We start from the raw sequence: 21,571 nt of genomic DNA on the forward strand, positions 1-21,571 counted from the left end.
CGCGCGGGGGCTGCTCCTGGGCTCAGGCCCTCGCATCTCCTCGCATGACTTACGAGAACCCTCGGGCCCTGCGTGCTCAGCTGGATGGGAATGTTCTGAAGACTTGCCTTGGACAATAAGAAGGAACCAAGTTTTCCCCTCATCTGTGATGCAGTGTGTCCTGGGGGCTTCCGCGCACACCTGCCGGCATTTGCAGACTACATCTTTTTCCTAAACGGGTACTGCTATGTCGGAGGACACTCGTGGCGAGCGGTGTGCCTCTGTGTCTCAGATCACGCTCTGATAGTAAACTGGCTTTCAGTTTTGTTTTTATTTGTAAGACAGTAGTTTCTTTTGTTTTCGCAGCAGTGGGTCTCTGGTGCCCTCCCGTGCCTTGGGCTTCCTGGCATGATTCCTGGCATGGAGGCTATTGGCGGCACAGTCCTAGCTACCTACCCTCATAGTCTGCCCAACAGTGGTTTGGGTTTGCATCTAAGTACAGCTATTATGAGCAGATTGTCTAATTAAGAATTGGGCCCCAAGGTGAAAGGCTGGAGAAGGAGCTGCAGGAAGGGGTGGTGGCTCCCGGGAACCCTTGCTCTTCCAGAATGCGGTGGCGCCCCAGGTCATGGACACCCCGCCTCTGGAGCTGAGTGCGGGGATTCGCTGTCCGCCGGTGAGTGCTCCAGCAGCTGCGCTCTGGTGTCAGGAACTAACCGTCATTCTCCGGTCCATGGACCCACCGTTTTAGAGTCACAACAGAATGTAGGAGCTGCCCGTGTTTAGAGGAGGAAGTTAAAGGCAGATTGCCTTTCCCACTGAGAGAGGATGAACCGAATCCAGCCTTCCTGTGACTGCTTTTGAGGGCACGTCTATGGCTAAATTCACGCAACTTACCTGCCGCCAGGACACGGGTGACAGCAGGGCGTGTCAGGCGTTCCCTAAGCCAGCGGCAGCAGGAGCACGTGCGGAAACTAGTGCAGGGGTACGACTGGGCCTGGACCGTCGTGGAGGCCTGGGCTGCGGACGCTGGTGGTAGCGATCAGCCAGCGACACCTGACTTGGCTCCATTTGTGGAGCTGGTGCTGCCCTCAAGTGCTGAGCTTTATTTCCTAGTAATTAGCATCTTTATTCAGGCCACTTTAATATAGTTTATAAGCTACCTAATCTGTATTAGGGGGTGGGGGAAACCTTTTTTATTAAAATGTAAGTTTTACTTTCACCTAAAAATTAAAAATTCTTACTTGCGACAACTCAGAAGACACAAACAACTATGCAGACTGTTAACGCCAGTGTTTCCCCACACCCGGACAGCGACAGTCCCCACATGTGGTAGATGTTACTCATTTGAGTGTTTGATCAAAATTTACGCTCTGAATGTGTGATTCGTTGAAGAGGCTTTGTGTTTTTCACCGTTGACGTGCAAGGGTGCCTGGAGTAAGATGGTTCCTGGGAGCCGAGTAAAGTTATAAGAATGATTTCTTATAACTTTGGCTTTGATGCTTCGATGCAGTATTTTTTTGCTGTGATGGGAGATGCTTACCATTCTTGAATATTTTTTAAAACGCAACTTCAAACATTTGGATTGTAGTCGGGATCCGTGTCCCCGGGGGTGCGTGGGCTGACCGCTGGCCCTGTCCATTGTTGAATTTAATAACTCAAGACTCACGGTCAGCTGTCTCTGCACTTGGACATTGATCTAGACTCCTGGGCAACTTGACTGTTTACATTTCATACTTTTTAAATTGTTCTACGTATGGTATAGTGAGAATGTGAGCAGAAATCGCCTTAACCATCATACTGATAAAAATGCAAAAATGATGTGTTTATTTGAAGTTGCTTTCTTAGACCTTATTAGATTCCGCTCTCAGACTGTTTTCCAGGCTTAGCAGGATCACAGCGTCAGAGAGGCCAAGCTGTCAAACAGCGCTTCTGAAGGTCAGAATGATTCACCACCTTTAGAAATAACATTCCCTGTTTCAACATGCACTTGCGGTTGCTCAGAGTCTTCATTCCGTTTCTCATTCTGGTCTTGGGCTGGGCAGTGACATCAACCCGATAAAGCTGAATGGAGACCAGAGGGACTCAGGGGATCGCCTGCTTAGAGGAAGCGCTAAGATGAGAACGCGCTGGAGGAGAGAGAAGGTGGGAACTGCATTGAGCTTACCCTCCAGCCCAGAGCCGACTGCAAGAGTTCAGAGCTTTTGGACTCTGTGGTCTTGGCAGGAAGATAGTCTCACTCTGAGCACACGGGAGCTATTTAAGGTACCGTGGAACCTAAAAAAAACATGAATGTTAAGTGCCCAAAACCCCCAACAAAACCTACGAGAATTCCCCTGTCACCAGTTCCAGGGAATTAACACTTCCATCAAAACTCATTTTTCTGGTTCCCCTCTTTAGCAGCCAAGCCACGTCTGCCCAAGCAGCCTGCGGGAGTGGCACTCAGACTCAGGACAGCGAGGAGGGGTCAGCCGGGGACAGAGGCCCAGCGTGTGCCCTTGAACTTGGGATCCAGGCGACGAGTGATTTGCTTGGAAATGTCGCAGCTCCTCATGCTTGGAATTTGCCTTGCTACAAACGGCTTAAAAAGCCAGCAACAGGCCTCACCCCTTTCTTTATCAAGCCTTTCACGCTTGTGTTCAGTTATATATTCACATGCTGTCTGTGAAGTTGTCCTTGGGTTAAGGAAAATAGATGTTGCTTTTGCATCCAGTCATTCTTTTTCTTTCCAATTAGAAGATTCAGGTAGAAGATTCTCAGGCCACAGGACTTTTAACACCTCTATTGGATGTAACAACAGTTGTGAGTTTTTGATACCTGCTTTTTTTTTTTTTTTTTTTTTAAAGAAGCTGTTATTCCTCTTACCCATCCCATGGTGCTATTTTACCCCCAAATTTGTTGACTTCTCAGAGCTCCTCCCAGATAATGACTGACTTGCTGTGTCACTGTTAATGCCCGCACACACGCCTGCCATCATGACCGCGCGGGGACTGACTTCCTGGTTGTGTCTCCTTCTGAAGTTAAGATACACTTTGATCATTTTCCTCTCTTAAGCAATACTTTGCAGGTTATTCCCCTTTGAAAGCCAGAAAGTAATTTCAAAAGTGTAAACCTTTGGGGGGGGAATCTCACTTATAGGCCTGCATAAAAATAAATGCCTTAAAAAAAGATCTGTGACTTTAGAAAGCAATAAAAAGGAGGACTCACTTTACTGTCTGAAGTGAATCTGGAACGTGTGTGAAAGGCATAGCATCCCCAGTGGCTTAGCCGAGCCGAGCACAATGTCAAGTCATTTGAAAACAGCCCAGGGAGCTCGAAGACATGAACCAAAGAAGGAACTGACTGTAGATGAAAAAAGGCACTTAAAAGCCCAACACCCAATGCCTGGCAGGTGTCCTGGGCTTCAGTTATGAAAGGATAAAAATCTGAATGAGCGCAAGGACTTGTGTCAATGCGTCTGCGAATTCCTTTTTCTTACGACTTACTCTGTGTAAGAGAAGTCTACTGTTCCGCGCTTCACTCTTGGAGAGCTGCTCTTCTCTCCTGAGAGGGAGGCCAGGGAGCCAGTGCTGGGTTGGGTGGTGAATGAAGACACTGTCCATGCTTGTGACATCCTGATGATGACTTGGAGCCACCAAAAGCACAAAACTAAGCTGATTTGACTGCCCACCGGCCCTGGTGGCAGCAGCCTCGGGTGAGGTGGGCTCGGCCCTGAGGGGGGTGTGCGCTGGTCTGCAGTCACACCGTGGCTTCCTATGCCCGGGGCCCTCAGTGTGGAGGGCCCTGCAGCATTTGGGAGGATGGCGGAGTGCTGTCCTCATTTCCATGGTGAATTAAAATGTACTGGGAATGGTGGAAAGGATCAGTAGGTGTAATTAAACTACATGGTGGCCGCGGAGTCTGGATAGAACGGCTGCATCGTCAATACGGAACGGCATGTCCATAAACCGCTCTGACTGTTCGAGGCCTTTGCCCACCGGATGTTGAAATATTTTGAGTGCTCGTTAATGCCGGGACTGTTCACAGGGGAGAACCCCGAGGGAGTTTGGTCTTAGTTTTGGTTTCTCGGATGCAAGTCTGGGTTAGGAACAGAATTGCCTAAACCTGGGAACACAAGCAAGCACGTGAGCTCGCAGTAACCAGTCACAGCGGCCATGTGCCTTGTCCCCCGGGGGGGGGGGGTCCAGCTTAATTAGGAACTTCACAACAGCTTTTTGTATTCATTGAGAAGGGCCTCGCTCTGCATCCACACAAACAGCACTGCGGTCGGGCACTCCTTCCGGGAGCGGCGCGGCCCACGGGAACCTGGGTGGTTTCCGAGTATTCTGTGCGGCAACAGCCAAGTGAGTGCGTTGAATGAACTGTGCTCTCGTTGCCCGGATTTCATAAAAGCGCTTGGGGTTACCTGCGTCGCGGCAGCTCCTGACTTCTGGATTATGGGTTTGGAGAGAAACCCAACCGCCCCTCTGCCGAGGACGGCCATGTGTCGGTCCCCAGGCTCTGATGGGAAGGCCAGGCCTGCTCGCCACAGTCTCCTCTGTTTACTCGGTGAAGTGTTGGCGTCTGTCAACTACCACCTGTTCCAAACAGCGCCCCAGAGGCCTGGCTGCTTGGCGGCCTGCTTCCCACCTGCAGCCGTGGCTGAACGCCTGGCTCGTGGGGTGAGACTCCTCCCCCGTGACCTGTTGGGTCTTGTTTTCAGTGTCGGAGGCCAAACTGACTTGGGGCTTTGCTGTTGATCCTCTTGAGCAAACCAGGGTGCTAAGGATTGTAACAATGAACTAAAAATAAACGTAGAAAATGAAAACTCGAAGCCTGCCGTGTCGCCATGGTTGAATGCCTCCCTCGGAGGACTTTGGTAGAGTGGGGTCCAGTGCCTTCTCTCCCCAGCATCCCCCGACACACCTGCGGGGCACAACGCCTGGGAGTCAGACGGCCATCGTGGGAAGCTCATCACTGGGGAAGACTGTGCTTTGCAAGGTGTTCTTGGAGGTGGAGAATGAAGTCTGACTTCCTGCCAGCGAGGCAGTGAGTCGGGAGTCTGCGGGAACCCCGGGCTCAGGGGCTGGGCAGCCAAACGGCCTTTTCTCTAATGAACAGCCACAAATGTCAGGTGTAAACACACTTTCTCCCTCCACTTGAGGTTTGGTGCTCAGTTCCATCGGCACGACTCTGGACCTCCCCTACTCCGAGACGTGTCAGAAAAATGGATCCAGGCTGAGGGCCCCTCTGGAAGTTCTTAGGATTATTTTTACAACCATCAAATGATCAAAAAGCCACTGGCCGCATTAGGCGAGAGCAGACTTGCACATAGGACGTTTCCACCTTCCACCTCGGCCTCCACGCTCACGGGCGCTTACCCCGGGTTCTCTCTCCGTTTCTCCCTTCCGTATGCCAACCGGGAACAGCCTGGTAATAACCTGACTCTCTGGGTCTAGAGGGTTGATTTCAGATACCCCACTCCTGGTGCAGCCCTAGAGGGCAGAGCAGACATGACTCGAGTAGGAAAGCCCCAGGGGATGCTGGCCCTAAGCTCTCTGGGCCCCCTGTAGAATTTCTGCCCCTCCAGGTCCTGCCCCAGCAGCCTGAGATGGTGGCGTGTTCCTTTCCACTCACGGTACCACGGGAGGTGACCACAGCAGCTTCCTCAGCCACTGGCCTTTAGAGCCAGAGCGCCTGTCACGTGACTCAGATGTGAGCGTTTCAGTCGCTCAGGAGAATGTCAGGGTTGCTATTAATTGTCTTCATGGTGTTTCGGTCTTTGGATTCAAGGGTTGTGAGCTAAGTGGGGATTGTGCTTGGCTTTGATTCCTAAGAGCTCTCCCTATTTGTCTTTGCTGGAAGAAGCCGGCTGCGATGTTCCTGGATTCTCCGTTGAGGTACTTCATGGCGCTAGGCCCCGAGTTCATGTGCGTCTCTGTCCTCCTGCCCTCAATCACTCTGCAAACCCCCATGTCGCCATAGATCAGCACTAGAAAGGACCTTGTTTTGCAACAGAGGAGGCTGATCCAGAAGCTGCCTGTAACTCAGAGCTAATAAGCAGCAGAAAGAGAATGAGGACTCACAGCTGCTTTTGGGCACAGGCCAGCGTGCTGAGCTGTGAAATTAGCATGGTATTTACTGCCCTGCCTTGTCCAGATAAGACACCTGGAGCCTGTTGTCTGCAGAATTACCAACAGCAGCCACGCCATCCTTGCCTCCACCCCAGTTACCTTCCACGGTGCCGGGAAAGACTCAGGAGAGGCAAAATTCCTGCCATTGCTATTAACCTAAAAACCCATTCGATCGTATTTATGAATGTATCCAAACTATCACCTGGGTAAACCTTCTGGAAGTTTACCACCATTGTATAGGGCGAGGGTGGGGTGGTTTAGGGTAATTTATAGATCGGCAGCGAGATTAGAGTCAGGTGTTTCAAAACCTTGATCCAACTCGTGGTTAATTTAACTACCTCTTGATTGAAAGCCCTGAGTCCTCATAATGAATTCAAGCACGAGCTTAGAAGTCCTCTGCAGCCTGCCAGGCATTGGGCAGGGGAGGCCGTCCGGTTATGGGTAATGGCTGTACAGCAGATTATCATTTACAGCATAATCTTTAGCCAAGCTCTAGCAGATCATCATTTATAGCATAATCTGGGGGACACACCAGAAGCATGTCATTTGGAGGGCCTTGGTGTCCTCCAGGGTCTAGGGGACCAGGATCACCTGAGCTAAGCCAGGCTGACTAACCAGGATGCAGAGGAAAGGATGGAAGTGAGAGCTACTGGGGGAGAGAACTGGCGGGGTTAGAGACACCCCTTGCACCTGGCAGGTGGAGTAGGTGTCTAGGGAGTGATGCGATTCATGCGAGGTGTCAGGAGAAAGGGTAGGAGTGCAGCTTTGCCCCCGGGGTAGGACTGCTCCTCATGGGGGGATTGGCTATGCCCAGGCCACGCAGGAAGCAGGAAGCGGGGCGTGGAGCAGGACGAGGCGCCATGCCTGGAACGTGAGCTCTGAGACGTCAAGGGCGCGGTGGCGTCAGAGGCACAAGGAAGTTGCCCTGTGAGCTGGGATTTGACCCCTGAAAGGTGGGAAATGCCGTCTCAAGCAGGTCAGGACATTGTTCTGTCCTCACCGGACACAGGTATGTAGCTAGACGCTTCGGCCTCCCTTCCAGAGACGAGGCGCGGGAGCCCTCGTGTCCTCTTTGCGTTTCAGACGCCGCGTTTCAAGGCGAGCGGCGGTTCCCGCGTCCAGCTTGAGAACAGGCGTCTCTGAGATGGGCACGGGCAGCGGGCAGCTTCGGTTCCTCTCTCTTAGGCTTTTCGGGGCTTCCTGAAGTCCAGAGTCCCCATTTGACAGGCGCGTGGAGAAGCGGGGCTCCAGGAAGCCCGTCAAGGTGGCTGGTCACGGAGGGAGACCTCATGCGGGACGCGAGCTGCGGGAACATCACGAGACAGGCAGCCCGGAGGGTGATTCCGGTGGCCGGAGGTTTGCGCTACTGCGGCAAAAGACGAAATTTTAATGTCTATTGTAAGGAATGTGGGGTTCTCAGGTGCTTTTCCGCCTTGATGGCTCCCTGCAGCCCTGCTTGCCTCCAGGCTGTTACCTGCAGAGCAGCGATGGCTAAAGGTACCTGCCAGCCTGCGTGCAGGGCACGGGCACCCAGGGCTCCGGACGCCTGGGCCCGGGAGCCGCCCGCGAGGGGCGTGTGCAAACGTAAACACAGGCACCTGGGCTGAGAAACCTGGACGAAAGGGGAGATTCAGGGGAGCAGCAGTGGGGGGGGGCGGGGGGGGCGCAGTTGCTGCCTCCGGGCCTGCTGGTCTGCTTGGAGTGCAGTCTCGCGAGCCGGCGCTCTCCAGCAGAGACGGCCACAGCGACTGCATCGAACTTCCCCTCGAATGCACAATCTCATGTCACTTCATCTTTCCTCTTTGAGAACAAACCGGAAGCCGTAATTGCTTACGCCCCGTCTGACTTCCGAGTGGGGTTTGGGTTATTTTGATCCCGCCGTTCTGTCCCTTGTTTGCGTGGTTCATTTTAGACACTGGGCCTTGCAAAGGGCAGCGACAGGCACCTTCGCGTACCTTTGCCTTCAGAGTTTCGCTACATCCTGTTCGAGGTGTGGCTGGATCAGCTGCTGGGTCACGTGATGTTCTGCTGGCGTCAGTGACAGAAATAGACTCACAGTAACCGCCCGGGAGCATCTCCAGAGCCCGCCGAGCGCGGTGCTCCAAAGTGTGCTTCTTTAGGGTTCAGATGCTGCTTGGCAGCCTTGTGGGGTGATGCCAGCAGGAGCGGCTGGTTCGCGGGAACCGTGAGCCCCATCACATCTCGACTCTTGCAACCGCGAGTCCTACGAAGCCCTGCTCGCCGCAATTCTGGCGACGAAGACAGGGACAGGGCAGGTCTGTGAACATCACAGGCCGGTGTTCCTGGACGGTGCGTGGCCTTTGTCCCCAAGGCCTCAGCGCTCAGCTCACCTGCGGAGGGCGAGGCGGAGCCTGGCGGCTGGACACTCACCCACAAGCTCCGGGCTCTGGGCTGCTTAGAGATTTCCTGGCAGAAAGATTTTTAAGTAAATGAAAGTATTTTTAAAGTACTGTAACTTAATTACAGTAAACATAATATATATTTTTATTTATGCATATAAGAACTGGGGTACAGGCCAGAGGTGTGAGGGGTGAGAGGATTCACCAGAGACAGAGTGGGGAGCAGAACAGGCAGACCAACTGAAATACACTGCTCAGGGGAGCAGTGGGGAGACAGGAGAGCTCTGCCTCGCCATGTGGGTAGCTCCCTACCCGGGGATTGAACTCCTGCTGCAGTGGCTGGCAGCGCTGTGTCTTTAACCCCTGCGGCACCAGGGAGGCCCACAGTACAAATGTTATCTATTTACCACAGTTTCTCACTGTCTCTCTCCCACTTCATTCAGGGAATGTCTCTTTGGTATTTGAAGCCTAAGGCAGGTACCTCCTTACTCTGAAAGTTGTCAGGGAACTACTGAGTCTTAGAATTCACATGTTTCTAGAAACAAAGGGTACAAAAAAAGCTAACCTCCCTCCAAACAGGGAACAATTAGGAGGGTCGTGAGCTCAGACGTTTTTTCCGTTCGGCACAGTGAGTGGCCTTTGTGAGATCCGGGGAGTGGGCTGGCTGGCCGGGCCCCCACGCAATCCAGCGAGGCTGCTGGGAGGCCACAGACTGGCCCCTGGCTGGGAAGGTGCTGGACGCCTGGAACCTGGGCCCAGCAACATGGATTCCCACCCTCTCTCCTCGAGGCCTCCTGTCCTCGGCACCCCCGGACTGAATTGTGGCGAGGATGCAGGGAGTGAGAAACAAAGTGCTTTTATTGCCACGGGAAGCCTTCCTCGACCCCATCCAGGGCATCCCAAGCTGCACTGCGCTAAAAGCTCCCCTTGCTGAGGGCGTGGACCTTTGCGGGCCTTTCTAAGCCAACCCCAACGCAAAACGCTACCGGAGCCGGGGGCCCCTTGGCGGGAGACAAACCCAAGGCCGGGGTGCAGGGGTATGCCTGAGGCCAGCTGCCTTCCAGCCCAAATGAAAGAATCCCCAATGGGGGAGGGCCTGCTCACCACACGCATGTGCCTGGGCCTGCAGGGCCAGCCCCACCTGACTGTCCTGGAGCCTGATTCTGCTCACCCAATTCTTGGGTGTCTACTGATGCCCAGGTCAGCTCGCCCCCTCTGTGGGGGCCGGGCACAGGGCAGCGGCATGTGTACAGCGGCTTTGCATCTGTCCTTCAGGAGAGCAGAGAGCTGCTCCGACAGGCAGAATCCCCCTCAGGGTAGGAAGGAAGCTGGGGGATTCTGAGCTCTCCAAAGCCACTCCCCAAGGCCACTCCCCAGCAGTTAATTGAGGAACAGCTTTGTGTGCTTTGGCTCTGTCGCTGGGCAGTCACTCAGCACTCACAGCCACACCTGATCTGACCATGGGCTTGACACAGACTCGCGGGCACATGGGCTCTAAATATCAGCCATGTGACTTGCAATGAAAAGAAAACCGTGTCGGGGGGCCGGCTCCCTGCAGGTGCGTCCTTGATCTGCAACGGGGGGGGGGGGGGGGGTATGGGGAGGAGATGCGACCTCCTCCTCCGGTGGACCTTGGCTGTCTGTGTTGGCGAGCACGGAACCAGAAGCATCTGCCCCTCTGGGTGTTGCTGCAGAACGTCAGGCAGCTGTGGGTTAGGCGTGATGTAGAATGAGGGATGGTGAAGTTCAAGGGGGGAGCTTCTGGCATGTCCTGCTGTTCGCGGCTCTGTCGCCCTGGCCTGGGTTTGGGGGGCGCTTCCTGTGTTCTCTGAAGCTCTACCCAGAGATGACAGCCCATGAATCTCCCCCTCCAAAGGTGTTTCTGAATCGATAACAATGTGTTCTAGTTGCATCATGCAGACCTGCTAGCTAAGCTTTCCTCGATTTACAGGGAGAGAATTTGCTTTGACACACAGATCTTGCCGCTCCAAGCCCACAAGCATGAAATCAAATACACGTGATAAAAAATACTGCTGTTTAATTTTCTAGTCATGTACTTTAAAAAAGCCGATACAATTAGATTTTGTTTTTACCTTCTCAGATCTGTCCCTGAAACCACCCACAGCTGTGCATATTCACCATCAGCTCTACATGGAGGAAACGCCCTTCAGAGGACACACACGTGGGTGAGGGCACCCCCGGGTCCCGGGGGGCCCAGAAAGGTGACTGCAACCCCGAGCTGCTTCTGGCAACCCGATGCCCTGACAGTCTTCTATGAGGAACAAGGTGATGATACAGCACTGACACCACGCACACAGGCGTGCCTTCTTTTTGCCTTTCCAGCTTCGATTTCTCTCCCCACTCCGAGCTATACCAGCTGACCCATTTATTATAACTCCTTCCCCAGCGTGAAAAATAGTTCTCTTGTCACTTACTGGAACTTACATTTAGGTACAAATGACAGACTCGGTAAAACTGCCGCAAATAAGGTACAATGTTCATCGATACAATACGTCCCAGCTGCAGGTACGTCGAGCACACAAGCAATCGCAGTATTGTATTAGAGACATTTTATTGAAAATGCGAAAATAGGAAATGTATTATAGCCTAAAATAAATTACATAACATATACAGTATATATTTATATCTTTAAAATATTTTTGTGTTTAGGTTCTTTCAGACTAGGAATTTTGACGAAATCAGGAATTTATTGAACTGTGTCCATAATTTTTGAAAGAAAAAACCCGCTTTCCAAAACTTAGAAAAATAGACTGCACTAAATGGATTTCAAATGTGTCATTTCAGGGAGTATCACATAGTGACTTGGATATTGTGTTTATAAAATGTCTTGCTTGGTGGTGGGGTGTGAGGGGAGCACAGAGGTACACTCTGAATCACCTGTACTGTACCGCATAGTTATGACTAAGAATGGCAGGACCAGGGAATAAATCTACTTCAAAGGTTACGATACAGCAACCTGGCATTAGAATGCTAGATTATGACTTAAAGCTTCAGCTCACTTTATAACAACTAAAACATAAAGTTAGAATGCTCCGTTTCCCTTGCTCTAGTGCCATCTTCAGGAAAGGTGAGTGAAGGGCAAGCCTTCAGGGAGACGCAAGCCTTCAGGGAGACGCATGCCAAGGAAGGCAGAAATTTGGAGATGCACGTTTGTGGCATCTCCAGGAAGTCCCTGGACGGACGCGGCGGGGCATGGAAAGTGAACGCGCTCCCATCTGGGACACAAGGTGAGGCTTAACGCGCATTCTGTCCATGTGCCACTCTCGTGGCCTCCTACACCTTCCTGCCAAAGAGGATCTCCCTTCGTCCCCAGCGCGTTCGCGAATCCACTCCTTCGTGTGTGTGGCCACTGCGGGCCGTTCATGACTCCATGGCGGGAGGTGCCAGCTTCCTGGACAGTCAGGGTGCTGGGAAGCCAATCAAAGAAAGTCAAGCTGTGGCCTGTTGGTTCCTAAGAGAGACGCCAAGGGACAGGGGAGAGTCCGCGGCCAGCCGGGCAGCGGTGGCCTCGGGGGTGGATGGCACAGCCAAGTCCTTTGGTTCCAAGTGGAGATTGTCCGAGGGAGGAGGAGATGACGGGGCGAGGCGGCCGCTCTGTCGCTTGGGTTTGCGTGAATCAGGGGCAGGACGTCAACGGTGTTACAGAGCGATGGCAAAGGCCCGTCCAGGCCCCGCGCCAGGGTGAGCCAACCTAGCCTGCCCGAGAGTTCACGCGACACCTGGAACAGCAAGGCCTCTTCCGTGACCCAAACCAACCAACAACCCCCGAAAGAAACAAAACACGATGGGAGAGGAGACGAGGCGCAGGTGTCCTCGCAGCTGCCTCTGCAGCCCGGGCGTCCGAGCCTTATTGGTTCTCCTCCCTCATCTCCACGACGTCCGCCCCCTCCTCCGCCGGCGGGATGTCCGTCATGGCCGAGTCCTCCCCCTCCACGGCCGACTCGTTCTCCATCTTCTTTTTCTAGAGCAGAGACGATTCATCAGTGAGCGGCAGTGACAGCATCACATCAACGTGCAGCAGGAGGGGCCCCCAGGGCTTTAGTCCTGCATATCCTGCTGGGAGCTAAGCAGTCTGGCACATCTCCCCCTGGCTACCTCCTGGGGGTCCCCTCTTCTGCATCCCTCCCTGACTACCTCCCGGGGTCCCCTCTTCTGCATCCCTCCCTGGCTACCTCCCGGGGTCCCCTCTTCTGCATCCCTCCCTACCTTCTGGGGTCCCCTCTTCTGCATCCCTCCCCGACTACCTCCTGGGGTCCCCTCTTCTGCATCCCTCCCTGACTACCTCCTGGGGTCCCCTCTTCTGCATCCCTCCCTACCTTCCAGGGTCCCCTCTTCTGCATCCCTCCCTACCTCCCGGGGTCCCCTCTTCTGCATCCCTCCCTGACTACCTCCCGGGGTCCCCTCTTCTGCATCCCTCCCTACCTTCCGGGTTCCCCTCTTCTGCATCCCTCCCTGACTACCTCCTGGGGGTCCCCCCTTCTGCATCCCTCCCTACCTCCTGGGGGTCCCCCCTTCTGCATCCCTCCCTACCTCCTGGGGGTCCCCCCTTCTGCATCCCTCCCTACCTCCTGGGGGTCCCCCCTTCTGCATCGTTCCCTGACTACCTCCTGGAGGTCCCCTCTTCTGCATCCCTCCCTGACTACCTTCTGGGAATCCCCTCTTCTGCATCGCCCCCTGACTACCGCCTGGCTCCTCTGGAATCAGTGTCAGCTGTTGCACCCTGGCCCTGTCCGGGCACTGCTTCCCTGCAGCCTCCTCCATGGAGGCTGAGCCCTCCCCAGTGCTCCTCGCGGCCCGGTGCAGACCCCTGTTCCTGGGATGAGCCCGCAGTGTCATCTGAACCCTTGGTGCCAGCTCCGGACGGCTGTCGTCCTCGCCCGCCTGCTCATCGAGCCTCGTTCCTGGTGGGGCCTCTCCAGGTCGGGACCTCCTCTTTGGGATCCCTTCCCAGCCCCACCCCGCCACTCAGGGACTCCCTGTGGACCCTGTCATCATCGAAACATTCAGCCCCCGCCTGCCAGCACCTACCCCCAGGACACTGCCCCCCTAACCCACAAGCTTTCCTGTCCCTTCTCCCCTCTTTCATCAGCGTCAATTAAATATCAGTAATTACAACCGCGTCCTCACTCCCTTTCTGTCATCATCTTCGCCAGGAAAAACCCTGACCTTGTTCAGGTCCAAGCCTCTGCCAGTTACCCTGGAGGGTGTGGTGGGGGCGCGTGCACACTGGCGTCTGGGGGTCCCCCACACCCCCACATTAGCCTCCTCTCCCCTGTACCTGCCTCTCCTCCCTGGGGACCCTCCTCCCTTCTCTGTTGACTAATGTAAATGGAGCTCCTGCTCCTGAGCACTCAGTCCTAGGACCTGCCCCCAAAGAATCAGATACACATGCTGGACATGCGGGGGTGGGGTGGGGGTGGTATGTGGCGGGGTGGTGTGTGTGTGTGTGTGTGTGTGTGTGTGTAGCCTTCCTGGTGTGGGAGGGGAGCGGGGGTTGAAAAGCGAGAGGTCTGGTGGAGGCAGGAGTGGGAAGGGGTGTGTGTGTTTCCACAGGGGCCATTCCTGAACCCCAAGGTCTGTGCTAGCGGGACTCAGAGGAGGGATCCGCAGGGGAGGGGGGATCGCCTGGGCTTTCCTTGCATGCACAAGCCATCATGGAGTTTCTACCTTTTTGAAATCTCTAGACGCTCCATGAGAAGAGAGCAACATAACTGACATTTATCCTTTAGGAGTTTTCTCTGAGCAACACGACTGCCTTCCAAGCGGGCGGGGGCGGGGGCGGGGGCCGGGAGCAGCTTGCCTAATAAGGGTCCAGTGTCAATAAATCTGACCGAGAGCCAGGCTAGTGTGGCCGCGGGGCTGCTTACGCAGGGACTCCAGTCCCGGGGCGCAGTGTGGGTTCTGCTGAGACTCCAGGTGCGTGGGAGGTGACTCCCCCATGGCTCTCTCCCCCCCCCCCCCCCCCCCCCCCGGTACGGATGCCTGGCAGGAGGCCGTGGGGCTGGGGCGGGTGCGGCGCTGCCTCACCTGTTTCCGATACACGTAGCACGCGGCGATGGCCACCATGGTGGACTCGCCCACGAACCCCGCCAGGAGGGAGCCCACGCCCAGGGTGGCTCCGTGAACCCTGGGGAGGAGGCAAAGGCCAGTTGTTAAAGCCCAGTGGCTGGTACAGTCAAAGCCCAGCCCACGGCGCTCAGCCCGGGAAAGGGGTAGAGGAGGAGGGGCCGGGTAAGGGGCATCCGAGCTCCTCTGGAAAGGCCGAAGCTAGTAACCGGTCTGCCGCGTGGGGTCAGACCCGGCCCTCCCACGCCCCCCAGGTCTCAGCTGCCTGGGCGCTCACTCCTGCTGCCTTCCCGGGAGGGCAAAGGTGACACCCCCCCCTGTTCTCTGTCACCGTCCTGGGCTTCTCACGCCGTGGAGGTGCTCAGTGACCACCGCGTGTGGGCCTGACCCAGAAAGCCCTTCTCCAGACCGGGACCCGCAGCCTCCCAGCCCTCCCGGCAGGCGCCAGATGCCGCCTGCCCGCCCAGGCCTGCGGGTTTCACCCGACAGGTAGACACAGGCCCCGGGACAGAGAACTCATGTGCCTGTGGATGTCCTGGGAGAGTCCAGCACCCCCACCTCGCCAACCCCCTCCCCCTCCCGGCCTGGAAGGTAGGAGCAGGGCCTCTGCGCAGGCTCAAGCCAGAGCAGGCTGATCCTGTTCCCTGCGGCTGCCTGAGGGCAAAGCGGCCTTCAGCTGCCAGCAGGTCCAAGGAGCCAGCTGGAGATTCTTAACAAAGGGTGCAGGGGTTGAGTCTCAGCACTATCATGCATCATTGCTGCAGCCTGGGCTCCATCCCCGGCCAGGGAGCAACCCACGCGGCGCAGCAGACCTCTCCCGTCACCTGCTGCTCCCCTCAGCAGTGGATTTCAGTCAGTCTGCCTGTTCTGCTCCCCACTCTGTCTCTGGTGAATCCTCCCCAGTACCCCACCTCTGGCCTGCACCCCGGCTCTTGTATGCACAAAGCAATAAATCTTTAACAAAAAACAACAAAGGGCAGGGAACTTTGTATCTTCAAGGGGCATCTTGACAAGTCAAGGACGTGGGGAGATGCAGTGCGTAGGCAGCACCCACATTTCTTCAGGCCAACATCACTTAGGAATGCAAAGATCTACACGAACAGAGGAAACCCAGAGGTCCCTGTCAAGACGGCTCTGGCCTCAGTCACTCACTGCTCCTTGCCTCTCGCACGCCCGCCACCCTGTAACTCCTGGGCCTAAACTTGCTCGGCTGCAGCCACAGCTTCCCAGGCACGAGCCCACGCTGAGCGTCTCAGCGGCTCCCAGTGCCTCACAACAGGCAGACGCAGCCCCAGGCCCCGACCACCTACCCCAGGTAGGGCAGGACCACCAGGCTGGTGATGAGGACGATGATGCGCAGCACGGAGCTGGGGGCCAGCACGAAGGTCTTCTTCAGCGTCATCAGCCACCCGGTGAGGTGGGCCCGCACGGTGACTGCGGAGAGCCGAGCACGCGTGAGCAACGCCCGCTCCTCCCCGACGCCCCCTGCCCAGGCCCGACCCCGCCCCGCCCAGCCTCAAGCTCCAACTCGAGAAAACGCAGCAACGCAGCTGCTTGATGGCCGTCAGGTGAGCCTCTGGGAAGGGGCTGACAGAAAGCCTGGGCCTCCCGCCCCATCCTGTCGGAGACATGGAGGCAGAGGAGGGGCGAGGAACGGGGCTGCCCCGCGCGCTCCCCACGCTGCCTCCCCTGGTCCCCCAGCGCCGAGAGAGGGGCAGATGGGGCAGGGCAGCCAACCGCGACGCGGCCCCCGCGCTGCCTGAGACCACGAGCGAGCTGGGCTGGAGGGTGCAGGGGACTCGTGCCTCAGGCCCTCCCGCGCTGTACCTGGGACCGGGAAGAAGGAGAAGATGCGCAGGGGAACCACGCAGAGCTCGGCGAAGGCGAAGTCCACGCCGATGATGTCTATCAGGATCTTCTCCGAGACGTTTGGGGTCCAGAACATCACAAAGCAGAGCTGGGGAGGAGGAGGACGCGAGGTCGTGAGCAACGGGCTGGGAGAGTCAGGGGTCCCTGCCGCCCCAGGAGGCCGGCTCCCCCGTCTCCAGCCACCGCCCCTGCCAGTGGGTCCGGCTGCAGGGGCCACTTCTGCCCCCAGGGACCCCGGCAACAGGGGGGCGGGGGGATGCACCCCAGCGGGTGCCCAGACCGGAGAGGGAGACAGATCTGAGGCCTCCGGCAGGGGACGGGGGTCAAATCAGGGGCGGAAAGAGCACAGGAGGGCGGAGATGAGTCAGGGGGCTGTGGTGGTGGGAGAACAACTAGGGGGACTGCACCTGAAGGGAGAACCAATTACTGTCCGAAAATGAACAATGATGTAAGAAAATAAATTAATAAAATTTCAAAAACTCTCCAGGCCTCCCTGGTGGTGCAGGGGTTAAGTCTCAGCACAGTGAAGCTGTCCGCAGCCTCTGCAGCAGGAGTTCGATCCCCGGCCAGGGAGGCGCCCGCATGGAGCAGCAGACCTCTCCTGTCTCCCCACTGCTCCCCTCAGCAGTGTGTTTCAGCCAGTCTGCCTGTTCTGCTCCCCACTCTGTCTCTGGTGAATCCTCTCACCCCCCACACCTCTGGCCTGTACCCCAGCTCTTGTATGCATAAATAAATAAATCTTTAAAAAAATAAAAATTAAAAAATCTCCAAAAAAGGGCAGTTTCTGGGACATTAATAAGATGAAAGCAAAAAAAGAAAAACCCACGATATGACAGTGGGAGCAAGTTGGAGAAATGCACAACACAGCTAGCGCAGGACAGAGACCCGGGGAGTTCACGAGAATGGGTGCTAAAAACACGCAGTTGGGGTGACAACACCGGGAAGGAGGACGGGGGGCATGGACGGCAGTGGCCCCCCCACAGCCTGGCGAGGTGTGAGTGGGCGTCACACCCAGGTGGTGTGATCACACGCCATGGCATTTGCACAACAGCGAAATCACCAAAGATGAATTCTCAGAGCGCGCCCCCTTTACTCAGCAACTCGGCTTGAATGAAAGCCCAGTGTAGGGGGCCTGGCACTCAGTCATCTGAGCTCCAGAAGAGAGAACAGAGAAACCCGAGTGCCGAGGGACGTGCGTTTCCAGGCCGCGTCTCCATCACGTGGGCGGCGGGTGGACAAAGGCCCGCGGGACAGGCGCTGGGCGTGGGGCAGACCAGAGGCTGAGCGGCTGTGGACGCAGGGAGCTCGCACCCAGGGCTGGAGCGAGACATGGAGACACAAGACAGGAGGGAAGCGGTTTCTATCCCTGCACCCCAAACCCAACTATGGATCAAGTGTGCTCAGGAGAAACACATCTCCAGCGACCTCGAAAAATCCACCTCCCACGCACCTTGTTCCCCAGCAGGGAGTACGCTCCGCGGAGCTGGTGAGACGGGAAGAGACACGAGTTCCGTCAGAAGGAAAAGGCAGGGGAAATCCGTGGGGGAGCTGGGGCGATCCCAGGAGACCTGGACAGCCCCACAGGCCAGAGGCCCTGGCTGGTCAGAGGCCCTTGGAGATGCAACCCCAGCGGGGGCTTCCACAGTGAAGGGAAACGTGGGAGTAAGCGAGAGGTCAGTCCCCAGGAAGCGAAGAAAATGATGATCAAGACAGTGATGAAGTCCAGGTGATACTAGAGCTTTCTAAGAAAGCTTGTCTAGTGGATTACGAAACCCTGAATGTAAAAGTCTAACAAGCAACTTTAGCAGAGGGTGTTAAAAAATGCACCCCCCTGCACCCTTCCCCTGATGCAGTACCCACCCCCACACGGACACGAAAGGAAAAATACTTCCCGAGATGGAGCAACTGGGAGCTCGGACTTTGTTACTCAGAGGCCCGCACAAGTATCCCCATCATCTGCTCCCCCTGCAAGGTCGCCGGCGCGACATGCTAAGAGGCACTCACGCCCACAGCCCAGGGGCAGCAATTTCATTTAGAACTTCAGGGGGACACTGAGCACAGCATCGGGGACGATCCATCTCCCTGACAGAGACAGATGGCGCACCCCTCCTTCCAACGCCCCGAGGCAGTGGAGCTGTAAAGAATTAAGCAAGCATCGCCCTCTGTCTGGACTGGCGTTGCGCCTTTGACCCAGGGAGGGTCGGCCACCCTCTTCCTCAATGGTTTGTAAAAAATACCCAGGCGCATCCTGCTAAAAACTTCAGCTTCCAGAGGAGTCACTGCATGTGGTATTGATTTTGTAGCCCGCGATACTCCGAATGTGAGCGATGCCTCCATCACAATTGCTCTGTGCTTTGCAAAATCACTTTCAGGTGGCGGCGGGCTGCTGGGGGGCTGGTCACCCAAGGTGTGATGGGGAGCCCTGCTTTGCTCCCCTACCGATGCCATAGGCATCTTGACCTATTCCTGGGGGGTGCCATTGCTCGGAGGAGCCCTGCTTCCTTTCCTTGGGAAGTAAATAGAAAAACCAAGACCTGGGTATCTGGGTGGGTGGTTCTTGCTGCTGGCTGCACCCTGATGAGATACACTGACAAAAAGCTCTGCAGCAGAAAACCCAGCCCCACAGCTGCTCTGAGGAACAAATCTCGTTCATTGTCGGGAGTTTGTAGGTTTGGGTTCCGGCTTGGAAAAGCCGATGTCATTAGACTCTGCAAATATTTGGGGAGCAGAGCATGTCTAGGTCATCTGGGGGGCCAGTCCAGAGTCAGGACTTCAGAGGGTGAGCTCTTTAGAGCTCTGCATATGAAGTCACAGAATCCTCAGCTCCAGCTGGGTGAAGCCGAGCATTGAAGAGCCCCCTTTGCTTCCTTTTGGAAATGAAGATAAGGCCCGCCCGCCCGCCTCTCTCTCCATGTGCTTCATCATCAAAACATAGACTGAAACTGCACATTGGCCAGTAGCATGAGGCTTCTTTGTAAATGGGTGTATCCAACCCTGTTCTCAACCCTGGGGGATGGAGCTTTGTGGTAACTGCCGCTTTGCTGAACTGCAAGCAAGTGTGCTTTACAAATTTAATATGATAATTATAGTCTGGGATAAAACTGAGTTTCAGAATAAAATGAGGAACAGCAAAATCCAAAAACTAGGTAAACAAAAACTCTCATTTTGTCTATGAAGTATATTTAAGGACTGTTCCGCTGAGATTCTATTTGTTTTCCTTGGAAGAACGAAGGGAGAAATAGAATATCAGTAGCTGGCTAGTTACGAGGGTGTGCACTTAATGACCTTAATGTATTTTCCATCACCAGATTCAAAAGTTCCGTACTGAGATTTAAAAAAAAAAAAATGCATTTCATGACACCAGAAGTGGTAATTTCTTCCCAAACCAAAATAAATATTAGAGCTCAGGGGGAGGGGAAGGGAGGAAATCTATAGCTGAACACAGGCCTATTCTTAAAAATTTGTAAAGGGCCTTCCCTGGTGGTGCAGGCGGTTGAGTGCAGCGCTGTGAAGCTCTCTGCAGCCTCTGCAGCTCGGGTTCGATCCCGGCCAGCAAAGGTCCCACATGGCGCAGCAGAGCTCTCCTGCCTCGCCCGCTGCTCCCCTCAGCAGTGCTTTCAGTCCGTCTGCCTGTTCTGCTCCCTACTCTGTCCCTGGTGCATCCTCTTACCCTCCCGCGCATCTGGCCTGTACCCCGATTCTTGTATGCACGAATAAATAAATCTTTAAAAAAAAAAGGTCCTACTTAAAACAAAATTTAAATGGGTTTCTTTCTTGAAAAAAAATCAGTGTATCAGGGTTATAAAGTGCTGTCGTTAAAAATAATTTCGAACAAATAGTTTGCTTTGAGATGCACAGCTTTCCAATTATAATCTCATACTAATTAAATTTGTAAAGCTCCAAAAAAGAATATAGAAACCAAATTACCTACGATATCATTTAGAGTTAATGAAACTGCCAAATACACACATTTCATGATAACAGTTGGGGCGTCTTTCATAATTACGAAGACTTAATCCTTAGTAAGGAGTGTTGCGGGAAAATAGATTTCAAAAATATACTTCAAACAGCAGGGGGTGCCATGCACCAAGCCTGAGGAGGCCCCTCAGGCTGTCAGCTCCAGCCTGTTCCATCTGAAGATTGTCTCCTTCCCATTGTTACCTGACTGGAAAAATAGGAAGCCCCACACCTCAGGTTCTTCAAATTGACGGTCTGGTCAGACTGGAACTCGTGCGGGGTGAGGGAGGGGTTTCTGTTTGACAGTATAGTTTCAGGTTTGCAGTTCTGCTGAGGAAGATGGTGGAGTTGGTCGTGCGTCAATCAATGCACTGACCTGTCCACTCAAGAATGGTCACGATGCCACATGTGCATTTTTTCTGGCAGGTAGGCCCTGGGTTGGCAGGCGGGGGTGGGAGACTGGCAGGCCTTCCAGCCCCGGCAAATCTATACACTCTCCTGGGCTCTCTCGTGTTCTCTCGCGGTCTCTTCCTATCATAGCTGTTCCGCCATAACCGTTCTCCACCACTCTCTGTCGCAGCCGGTCCTCCATCATGTTAGCCCCTGCAGTCTCAGCCTCCAGGCTCAGGTGGGCCCACTCACACAGGCCCACAGGCTCAGGTGGGCCCACTCATGCAGGCCCACAAGCCACGAGCCCCGAGCCTGCGCTCCCAAGCGCCTCCTGCATTCAAGGCTGCAAGTGATAGCTACAGAGGCCAGTAGTGCAAAAGCCTGAGCATCTTCATTTGCTCTCCCAGCTGGCCAGGGAGATACCCACATGGTGCGGCAGACCGCTCCAGTCTCACCCGCTGCTCCCCTCAGCAGTGGATTTCAGTACATCTGTCTGTTCTGCTCCCCACTCTGTCTCTGGTGAATCCTCTCACACCCCCGCGCCTCTGGCCTGTACCCCAGTTCTTGTATAAATAAACACATCTTTAAAAAAAAGCATTTTAACACAATTTAAAAAAAAATTTCAAAGTTGAAACCTGCCACTACTCCACATTATACTTGGTCATCTCTCTCGCTTTAAGAATGCATGTGTGGCTTGTTATGTTCATTATTATGTCAACACGAGAGCATAGGTGGCCTTTGGGGGACCTGCCTGAATTGCTTTTGTCTCCCTGAGTTCCCCCTGCAGGGTACATGAAGTTGATCAGGCCTTTCTAC

At 54.9% G+C, this 21,571-nt stretch overlaps 1 protein-coding gene across 1 annotated transcript in view; it reads right to left on the reverse strand.

The window, feature by feature from the left end:
• Positions 1–12,320: 12,320 nt before the first annotated feature.
• The window catches only part of ANKH (ANKH inorganic pyrophosphate transport regulator), a gene marked incomplete at both ends in the record, with an annotated part of 113,852 nt that continues 104,601 nt past the window's right edge, over positions 12,321–21,571 (reverse strand). Inside the window, 4 exons of the mRNA XM_084233772.1 lie at positions 12,321–12,434; positions 14,501–14,600; positions 15,850–16,024; positions 16,367–16,496. Of these exons, the coding sequence (XP_084089898.1) occupies positions 12,321–12,434; positions 14,501–14,600; positions 15,850–16,024; positions 16,367–16,496 (519 nt within the window). The remainder of the gene's footprint in view (positions 12,435–14,500; positions 14,601–15,849; positions 16,025–16,366; positions 16,497–21,571) is intronic.

This window comes from Talpa europaea, assembly GCF_964194135.1.
Source record: "Talpa europaea genome assembly, chromosome: 5".
Lineage (NCBI taxonomy): Eukaryota > Metazoa > Chordata > Mammalia > Eulipotyphla > Talpidae > Talpa > Talpa europaea.